Here is an 11,215-nt window from a genome sequence, read left to right on the forward strand (position 1 = left end):
AGCAGGAGACACCCCCCCCCACACACACACACACACACACCCTTGCAGTTCGTCTAGGTCACGCCGACACAGACGACGACTGCAACGGCACCCAAACTCAATCCCCCCGTAGTTAAAACCCCATCCACGTGTTCACGTGTGTTTCTTAAATATTCACAATCTCTCCTCACTTGCATTAAAATCGACAATCTTCTGCCGCTCGACATCTGGTTTACCGTGAGGTGGCCCAACCGGCACAACGCGGTCGCACGACACCGAACGGCGCTCGGCTCCGTCCTGCGGCCCAAATTGGATTAAGTCGCAAAACCGTTTTTACAGATGCTAATCGCCGGATTAGAATCATAAGGTCTCCTTTGCTCGGGAACAAGAAAAGGAATGCGGGAGGAGCGCCAACTGAAAACAGACCTTCGGAGAAAGAGAGCTCGACAAACATAAACATGGTCAATAAGAGATAGAAGCTAGAACCTTCGGATTTCTCCGTTTGGTCCCTCCGGTCGGTACATCTTCCCAACACATCCATGTCTCGGCCACTGATGTGTGTTTTGAATACTCAACAGTTGGGACACACTGTCATTCATGCAAAGCTGTTTTGTTACCATGCAAACGAATAGACACACACACACACGCGTCACCGCGGAGCACGAGATCATTTATCATCCCTTCAATATTTGGTTGTCAGAATTATTAATGTTTGGTCAAAGCTGCTATATTTTGGTTTACCAGTGGAGATGAGATTGATTATCTCACCTCTGTGCTCTATTTATCGTTTGCCAGTAAATTTTTGAAGCATAATAAACACCGTATTTGCAGATTGGCTGCAGATCCCAGTAGAAACAGAACACTGGGGCGACGAGAGAAAATCCTCTATTAAATCTACTCGGCGGAGGCGCGTGTCAGCGGGGGCAGAAACGCAAACCAAATGAAGTCCGCTTCCTCATCCGCAGCGACGCTGCACGCAGAACTGTAGCGGGGGTGTGTGTGTGTGTGAGCGTGAGTGTGTTTTCTCTTTTTATACAAACAATACCGTCTTGTGTGTCACTCGGCTCCTTTATCTGCGTTATCAGGGCCAACTGTTACGATGTTTTAAAATGTGTGTTTGTGTATGCGCAAGAGAGAGAGAGAGAGAGAGAGTGTGTGAGGTAAACAGGAGGTGGTGTGTGTGATCTCATTCTCAGGGACAGGCAACTTCTCCAGGGACAAAGATTAAAAAAAAAAAAAGAAAAAAAACACACACAGCCCCTTCCGACAAAGCTGGAGACAATGGTCTGGGCAGGGGTTCTCAGCGTGAGCGCTTCTCTCTTATTTCACTCACAAACTAAAGCCTTAATGCTCTCCACGCAGTCAGATTGTCTTATTACAGAATGCTTTAAGTGGAAAAACAAGTGCATAATGTTCCTGCGCACACGCCGGCTCACTTTGGACGGTCGCCGGTCACCGGCGTCGGCCGTGTTAAACACCAGCAGCTGGAATCCCGTCCGTCTGCCGGTGGATTCACCGCAGCTTCCTGGCGGTAAAACGGATTGTAACTCGACGCCGATTGTCTGCAGCCGTGTTTAACAACGCAGTCAACCACAGCCCACAGCGGCGGGACTCGACGGATTCCTATTGGTGCACGCGCCAGAACCGTGCAAGCCGTGGAACACACCAAGTGGTCTGAAAACAAAAACTGTACGGAGCGGATCCATGATGTATTTTATTAAAAATACATGATACATACAGTGGATCCTGTAAGCTCCCGTGAAAAGTGAATTTCCTCAAAGTAAAGACAATTTAATAATATTTACAGATATATTAACCCTAAACGAACCTCACTCAACCCTTTACGAACCTCCCTGCGCACGCGCCATATGCTTGACTGGCCTTTTTTTCTTCTTCAGAAACATCGTTATAGGCAGTTGCTGCCTCCAATTTTTTTTTTTTTCTATTTAAAAATGGTTTTATAAACTGCCACGGGCCCGTCGATCAAGTTACAAAAGTGGACCGTCCGAACCATATTGTCGTCCCAATCTTGCGACAAATTTTGCAGGCCTGAAATTAATTTTAGTTTAATATTACTCACTTTTTTTCACTTTTTTACTGTGTTTTTTTCCTTCTTAGACCAGAATATAGCTATTTTATCTTTTTTTTTTTTTTTAAATACTGCAAAAAAAAAAAACCTACAGAATGAAAAAATTGCGAGAACTGAATTACAAAAAAAAAAAGTAGCGAGAGCGCAAAAGCCGAGGCTCCACTGTACATGTGCATGCATAAACTGCAATTTTAAATAAGGAAGCTAGATCTAAACCACCACCAATGTGAAACACCCGACGGAAATGTGAACCACTTCGTGACGTGACCACTCCGCAGAGTTTAATCCAGTCATTTGGATTCATTTCATCCTAAAAAGCAGCTTGGGTCTGGCCAGGGGCAAGAGTTTGGGGACAAAAAAAAAAAAAAAAAGCAAGGAAGTGAGAGGAAGGAGGAAGCAAAAACAGGAGAGGAAGTTTACTATAAGGCAAGAAAAAGTGATGAGCAGGAAAGGACATGGCGGGAAAGGGGGGGGGAGCATACGGGGATCATACAGCCTATCTGTGTTGCGGAAACGCTGGCTGTACTTCCTGTCGTTTTACTCGAATTTCCTAAATAAGCTTTTGTTTTCAGTCACAGCCGAGCATCTAAAACCGCGAAAAACGCTGTGGGTGTTGTGGATTTAGCGGCCTTTAGCATTGGATATGCTAAGCTATCACAACAGACCAAGAGATGTACCTGAAACATGTGTTTCTACGACTTTGGGGTCAAGTTGGGAGACAAGAGCAATAAAGAGGCCATTAATTCTGGAGGCTGGAGCCGCCTTGGAGAGGGGGATGCCATTATAAAGAGAAGTGAATGGAAAATTGTGTCAATGGAACACAAGGACGGAGCCTTTGAATAAACAGAGCTGGTGACTCACCCTTTCTGGGATAGGAGAGATGGCCTGGGGTGTGTGTGTGTGTGTGTGTGTGTGTGTGTGTGTGTGTGTGTGGAGGGAGGGGGGTTTGCGGGGTACAAAACTGCCTACAGTGCCCCTCGAAACACACCAGCGCAGGCATTCATGCGTGCACACGGTCTAAATCATGCGTTGCTCAGTTGGCTGGATGAAGACAAGCTCTCCATTGTCCAAAGCTCTCACCTAAAATCATTGCTTCGAGCAGAGCGGGGGTTTTGTGTTGCGTGATTGCTCGATGAGTGTGTGCAGGGTAGGTAAGGCTCTTTATTGTTCCTGTGGGAAAATATCTTTGGGGGATATTTATTCTTGACTTATGTTAAAAAACTAGGTTAAAAGCGCATCGACAATGAATCTCCGCTCTACAACCGTGTGTTTCTCAAGTGTGTGAATAAATGCATTTGTAAGATAAACTGGGTTTACGACACGGCCGAAGGGTGGAAGGGGAGAGAGTGGAAGGCAGCAAAATAGAGCGGCGCCGGCTGAAAGAGCTGAGATACAAGTTAAATTAAAGAAATTTGATATATTTTCATAAATTCATTTCAACAGTACCTGTTCAGGTTGGTGAGGAATACATTTTAATGCTGTTTTCAAGTAATATCTTAGCCTTGGTTACCACATTGTCAGAGTATATTACAGCACTGTCATTAAATTGCAGCTAAAAAAAAAGTCAAACTTTCCATAGGTATATAAAATAATCAATAAGGTGCAGCTACGAAGAGATTTTGCGCACGTGTTCATTCCGATGGGATGGGAAGAGCCCCCTCAACCCTCGGAACCGGAGCGCCTTCGCAAAACCCCGATCGAGGAATCAAAACTACCATCTAAGACCTCCGCGGCCGGATTGTGTTAATGCCAGAGATTAAACGCATAAAGGTGAGTCTCAAACGCAGAGCTTTGACCGCTCGGCTTGCGGCAGAATAGGCAAGGCTGCAGCGACGGTTTAGCATCTCATCATTCGGTCATGATATGAAATCATGATTCAGAGATGATATGAACTTGTGTCGAAACTGCAAAATTCTCGGGTGATTCAACCTGTTCTCAAATTCAAAAATAATAAAGGCGCGCTAGTGAACCGGCTCCCTCTCTTGAATCTTAAAAACATCGAGAACCCCCATCGACGCGTGGACTTGTTTGGGAGAAACTTGTTTGAAAAATCCGTGGAACTCCCGCGCTTTCCAACAAGAGGGGCCTTTGTGAACTCCCGAGCAAAGCTCCGAGGCCAAAGTCCGGATCAAAAACAATAAGAAGACTATCTTAATATGATTCATGTGTTTCGGGAGAGGATTTAATACTTGTGACACAGAGAAACATGGCAAAGTCCAAAACAAGGCCTTCATTTCCAAATAAACAAGCCCGGGAGGTGCAAACGGGTCCAAAATAATAACAACACGACGGTCACACTATGAATCACCTCGCAGATGGTGAAAACATTCTCGGTTCGGAAAACAGCTTGAAGTCCGGAGAAAAACGATAAACTGTTTTCCGTCGCTCACAAGTTGTTGATTATTGTCCCCCCCCCCCCCTCGCATCCACATGCCACGGAACAGTGAATAATTCAGGAATGTCGAGCGTCCGTCGGACGCGCTCTTCATCTTCCCCGACTTTAATTCACCTGTGGCGCTGCAGATCAGGAACCCGAGTTATGTCTTGCGGTCAAATAGGAAAATGACTTTTGTTTTGATCCGAGAGCCGCCGCGGGCTGAGAGCGTCACAGGACGAAGGCGGAAACATTAACAATTATAAACATAGTCAATGCAACCATTGAAGATCATGGAAAGAATTCAGTCATGGGGGAAAAAAAAAAAAAGTTTAAAAAATACAAATAAATGGATAAAGCACACTAGAAATTATATTGTAAAGTTCTCCGGGTGACGCGTTCAAGCCAAAGAAGCAACGCCCAGATCCAAATATCAGGGGCAGCTGACCGGTAAATGTGTTGTGACATGCTTCTCTTCATATTAGTCATTTGAAAGGGGGGTCATGTTCTAAACTAAATTTCAAAGCTCTGTATTTAGAGGCCCCTGGGTTGTTTTTGGGTGAAGGCTGATTAGATTTTCAACACTGCTGGTCGGGTGTTATTTACTTGTGCGACCTGCGGTGAAGCCGAGAGAAAAAGACGATGAAGCTCTTCCACAAACGGGGAAAGTCACAGCACCTTTTTTTTTTTAATGGAATTTTTTTCTTTCACGCAGAACCTGCGGGAACTGTTTGGCGGGCGTTTACATTTTTCATTCGATCATTTTCTATACTGACGCGAGGTCACGCGAGGTCGCCTATCCCAGCTGTGATTGGACGAGAGGCGGGGTTCACCCCGGATCGATCACGGGACCGCGTGGAGAAATATCGCCGTTCACTCTCATTCAAATATCAGATTCACACATCCTTCAGAGACATAAAGAACGGCCCCTTTGTCGGAACCGAATCGGCAACGTGTTTGTGGTATGTTGGAAGCGCTATCCACTGCGCCACTATGCGGCGTCTACATTTTTCATAGTTAAGTTAAAAGCAGGAATGACGTGAGCATGACTTTGCATCCCGTCCACGACCCAATTACAGCTTCTCCTTCGAGAATGCCGCAGCCCGCGGAACCGCGTGGAGACGACGCCGGGACCGTGACAGATCGCGGTTACGTGAGACCCGTTGCGGGAGCGGCGCCGGGGTCGACGACGCCGAGGCCACTCGTGACAACGGTAATCCAGAAAATCGGTCGTAGTTAAACCGCCCCGTGATGCGTTCTGGATTTCGGATGAGGATTTAAACAGGTGGGTCCGATTCGAGAAAAACCCGGGGTGAAAGGTCGAAGGATGAACGAAACGGTATCCAACGACAGGAAATGAGGTGGTCGTGTGAAAAGCTACATGTAGGGTTGAATTTACAGGGTGAGGAGGTGTGCAAGCGTGCATGTGCACACACACATATACAAAAACACAAATTAGCATGGTGGGTAAGCCGGCTCAACGGCGGAGGCTGAATTTCCTGGCAGATTGAGGGGAGTTTTACAAAGCCGTTCTGAGCCCGGAGGAAATCTGCTAATATAATTGTCCTACAGCAATTGTCTGAAAAAAGCACGCGTGGGACCCGAATGTTTTTACTCTATTGTGCGATCTGGAATGGTGATGGTGCCAAAATACACTGAACCTCCTAAAATAATAATAATAATAATAATCATTAAAGGTGATGGATTTTAAATGCAAACTGAGCTTATCTGCTTCCTGTGTTGAAGAGGATGTAGATGCTGGGATTTTTTACCCTGGTGTGTGTAAAGAGAAGCTATTATTGCCAGAGATCTTTGACTCTTCCTGTACTTTGTGCAGGAAAGATCTTTCCCTTAAAACCCTATTTCGATAATGCCCTTGTTTTTTGTTTTTTTTTGGACTTAAAAGATCTAAGTGAAGTCCAAAAAAGGAAAAGGAAAAATTGATAAATTGCTAAGCGATGAGAAGAATTTGTCTCATATGATCTGTTTTTTTGGGCATACATGTTTGGCACCACTTGCAGTGAGAAAAGGGAGTTTTGATCACCACAAATTGAGAAAATTGAACACCACAAGAGCAGAAAACAACTGTTTTGACTACTTATCAACTGGCTTCACCCTGGTGGTTGAAATCGGTCCACAGAGATTGGATACTGAGGTGCTCTCATCTAGTGAAGATTTGTTTCCTTCTTACAATCGGAGTTTCATTCATTGTATGAGTTAAAATCAAGTAAAATGCGAATATTATTGCTATTTCATGCACTGCATCCACATCAAGTTGAAAAGTCAGCTTCATTGGGACAGAACCTGTCAAAGCCATCAAACAAATTGATAATCCGACCCGAACGACCTGTTGACCCAAAGGCAAGAATGTGAGCGTAGAAATGCTAATGGCTGCGATCTGAGCTGAGTAAACCCGCAACAGTCCAAGTGTGTGTGTCTCTCATGTCCAAGAAATCCATAAACCTGAGACGTGAGCGTCAACACGTTTACAAAGTGACAGGATAGAGTGTGCGAAAAGCACATATATGAATATTGGTCGTCTGCCAAACAGATGTGTGTGTGTGTGTGTGATTAAATCGAGCTCACCTTGGTGTCGACGATGGAACAGGCGATCTGCTTCACGTAGGCCAGGTCAGCAGACTGAGGCATCAGGACAGATTCTCTCGTCAGGCCTATCTGGATTATGAAGGACACCCCGGCTGGGGTCGGAGGCACCGAGGGCATGACGGCCCCGCCGGGCACCTGGCCCGGCGTTTGGTCCATCACGAGGAAACCGGCGTGGGCGGAAACGGCGGACACGTTGATGGGGGTCCCCTGATGCACCACATTTGACCCCGGGGGAGAGGAGCCCCCTGGAGGGAAAGCCACCTGGAGCGACGGAGCTGAGGATATGAGGGGGCTGGCGTTAGCCATTCAGAGAGCCGTCTGGTGGTTGCCTGTCGCTCACAACACACACACACACACACACACACACACACACACACACCGGTGCCTCAGTCCAACAGCACACTCATTCAAAGTGTCTCAGCGGACGAGAGATGGGTGAACACACTCTGAGACATGGAGCATAGTCCCACTTTTCTGTCCAAACCTTCCCAGCGGATCAAGGAAGAAGTCTTTATCCAGGAAGCGGCGGATCGTCCTCCTTTCTGCAGCTCCTTCGCCGTTTCTGGTTGTTAATCGTCTTTCAATGGTTTGACATGACCCAAAAAAAGGGGGAAACAAGGTGAAAAGGCAAAATAGGGACTTGCTCTTGAGGGAGGGAGCTCTTCTCCCCTCTCTTGTCCGGAGAAGTTGTTCTGCAAGGGTTGGAAAGTCCGGGCTCGATTGTGAAACTCCCCGGCCGTGGGAGTGTTAAAAAAAAAAAAAAAAATGGGTGAAAACTTTCTGGTGCTCTTCTCTGGGTTGAGTTACAAAATGGCCTCCTCAAACAGGAAACTCAAAGAGAACGAAGCAGTGCAAAGGAGCGCTCTCCTCTCACACATGTTGCCCTGTTTCAGTTTCAGCCCAAGTTGAGTCTTTTGTATGAAAAGAAAAAATGCAAAGAGAGAGAGAGAGAGAGAGAGAGAGAGAGAGGGAGGGAAGGAGGGAGGTCTGTCTGAGGGAACCTCCCTCAGAAAGCCCTCCCTGCTGCCTTCCCTAATGTGATCTCAACGCAGCCGGAGAGGAAGTCAAATGACTGACACGGCCTGATGCCAATAGGCACTAAGGAAGTTGGCTGATGTCAAAGGGTCCGCCTGTTTTACCGTGTAAACCCAACCCTCTCCTCTCTCCCTTCCCTGCTTTGGACTCACTGGTCTACTTTGCCGGCCTTGGATCCTCTTACACCGCCGAGGGGGTGAAGCTCCGGCCTCGCGGTCCCTCCCACCTCCCCCTTATCTTCCCTCTCTGGCTGCGTCGCCCTCCTTCTTTCCCGCCGTGAAAACGTGTTTCCTGTGTGGCTCTCTTGAAAGAACAAGAGATGGGACACACCCAAGACAAGTGCTGTTTATTCAAAAATGATATGATACGGACAACGGTGGTGTGTTTTGGGGGTGAGAGCGGGTCTGTTCTGGAAAAAAATGAGTGGGAAAATATAAGCTTAACACATATAACAAACTAGCAGGGAGGATGAAAATGGGATTTCTGCGTTTACTTATTAAAAACTTGCGGTGATAATAATGTTGGAGCTCATCGTAGTTCATTATCTTGGATTTGCTTCCTTCCCAGGCCAGATGCATCACACAGCCTCACTAACACTTTCTTTTAGTTTAATAATGACCACTTGGAAATGGTCTGGGAAGCGCGATCCCAGGCAACTACACACATTTGCAAGGATTCTCTTTTGACCACAGGGTGTCACTGTTTTGCAGCCTCAAACATTTAGTAAACATACACAGAGTGGCTCGTTTTCTGCAGCCATAAATGTAGAATTTAAATATAATTCAATGCTACACCTGGTCAGAAGAGTCTTTGCTATCTATGGTTACTCGTAGCGCAAATTACAAATTGGTTTAGTTCGTAGCTCCAGCTTAGACGAGCCAACTTAGACCGGCGGCACGGCTAAATGCTGCACTCCTGATCAGCGGCCACAAAAGGTGATCTCCATTTGGGCCACAGCACGAAAATGTAAATATGGTAGAACAGAGGTGAAATCAAAAAACAAATGCATTCCTATGAAAATATTTGAAAAGGCATTCACTGGGACTTACAGCCAACAGGGAGTTTGCTTTATACGTCCGTCTCTCATTGTTTTGCCCCCGGCTACTACGTTTGCATTTAGAACATTGGATCTTTGACAACGCTTGCGATTGTGCAGCTGTACCACTGTGAAAGCAAGCACTGGTGATCTGCGTTTCACTTGTATCCGGATTCTTATGCGATCAATGGTTGGTGATGCACGTCTTCGTCGGTTGATCCGATTTTCTGGACAATTCCGAAACGTGTGACTGTAAAAACACAGGTGGGAAAAAATGGATTTAAAATTGCAATACTTAACAGTGTCTTATTAACAAACTTGTTTGTAACACTTTTTTTTGTTTTGTTTTGTTTTTTAAAAAAAGGCAAAAGTTTCAAGGTCTGACTCAAGTTTGCAGGTAAACCTGCCATAAATTATTTCAGTCTACTAAAAATGGACATGTAAAGAAAGGAAATGGTAGAAAATGTTTATTTTCAATTTAGTTGACTGTGAGCAGCACATGTGATGACTGATGTCAGAAGTAAGGCAAACTGAGGAGGCGGCCATATTGAGCCCAACATGGACACGCAATTAGACCCTGCACTTTGCATTTATCATGCACATAGAAGAAGATATTATAAACATTTATAATCCCCTGCTGTGTCAATTATCACTGTGTTTTAAACAAACACCTTTCTCAAAACCTGTCCTTGAAATTCTTCACCTCGCAATTTTTAATATTCTATAATAATCCAAGCCGCTAGAGCATTAATGCGCTGAACGTTCACATTCTTGACCTTTGTCTGTGCTACAGGAAATATATGTCGTATTGGATACATATTTAATACATACTACAAATGTGGAAATGGTAATTTTACCTGGGTTTGACAGCAAAACTCAGGATGGGATCATGGAAGTTCAACCGTTGTCTTGTGCCGGAGTGAGCGGGGCTTAAAAACCTGCGTCATGGACCAGAATTCAACGAATGACAACACGAGAGACAAATCTCTGTACAAAATCTTCATTTTCTTTTATCTTCCATGATGACATACAATAGGGGACCCATAAAACAAAGGAGAAAGTCATTTGATACAAGCTAGAATGCAGTTCAAAAATATATAATAAAACAAAATTAATAAAAAGCAGGTCTCTCATCCCTTGTAGTTAGAGGAAATAGTTTGAATACAGCTTAATATGATGTACAAAATATCACACAGTGATAAATTGCTAATAAAAAAATAAAAACACAAATGAGAGTCCATCCTTGGCCTCTGACTGGTAATTTTTTTGTTGTATTTTCTGAAATTTTCTTTTTTTTTTTAAATCTTTTTTGTTTTTTACAAGTTATAAATTGCCATTATCAATCACAAGCAAATTCTATGCCTAGCAAGGAAGAATGAGTCACTTATGATACTACAGTATTCTTACATCTTAATAATTCATAACCGAAACAGGAGAAAAGAAAGAGAGAAAACAAGATGGCAGACATTTACAACCTCTGTTTTGATTTCTTCCTTTTTTTTTTTTTTTTTCTTTTAATGATGTGTCTTACTGATTTGTCTCATCAATGAAATGGCAACTCGGAGTAAAAACAAAGAACCACCCGGGCGTCGGTAACGCCCTTGAAAAAAGATCTCGTGGACCACATTTTGCAGTTCTTGCAGATTAAATACCAGTTACCGGCACAAATGTCCCAGCACCCCGCGTGCAGCCACTCCACTGGGTAAGATGTAGTGTGATACAGAACGGAAATGAAAAGCGGGTGCCGAAAGGGTGCGCCCGGCAACAGTACGAGAAATTGTTTGCACGCAGTCGTTTTTCAGAAGAACCCCTCGCCCTGCTTGAGGACGAAAAATCGCGGACGCTCGAGTCACACGGGGGAGCAGCGTTTATCTCGGGGACACTTCTAACACTGAAATCTGACTTCTGAGGAACCCTGTTTTCTTGGCGAGCACAAGGGCGGCCCTTAACCAACTGATCTTAACGCCCAAGCTGGAAGTCAGGCCGGCGGCTGCTGGATGGCAACAGCCATGTCTCCTACAGTTATCGCGACAAATGCGGCACAGAGACGTCTGTGATGCATTTTATAAGTTATAAATACACTCTTACAAACCCG

The 11,215-nt window shown here is 45.0% G+C and overlaps 1 protein-coding gene across 2 annotated transcripts in view; it reads right to left on the reverse strand.

Moving 5' to 3' along the window:
- The window catches only part of prkd2 (protein kinase D2), a 28,733-nt gene extending 21,250 nt beyond the window's left edge, over window positions 1-7,483 (reverse strand). For both annotated transcript variants that reach the window (XM_086164664.1, XM_086164663.1), the window contains exon 1: window positions 7,029-7,483. In XM_086164664.1, coding sequence (XP_086020790.1) covers window positions 7,029-7,355 — 327 coding nt within the window. In that variant the 5' untranslated portion in view covers window positions 7,356-7,483. The remainder of the gene's footprint in view (window positions 1-7,028) is intronic.
- Between the last annotated feature and the right edge of the window lie 3,732 nt (window positions 7,484-11,215).

Source organism: Fistularia commersonii, chromosome 18 (genome assembly GCF_037954325.1).
Source record: "Fistularia commersonii isolate RoL2024-O1a breed Wild chromosome 18, RoL_Fcom_v1.0, whole genome shotgun sequence".
In the NCBI taxonomy this organism is placed as follows: Eukaryota; Metazoa; Chordata; class Actinopteri; order Syngnathiformes; family Fistulariidae; genus Fistularia; species Fistularia commersonii.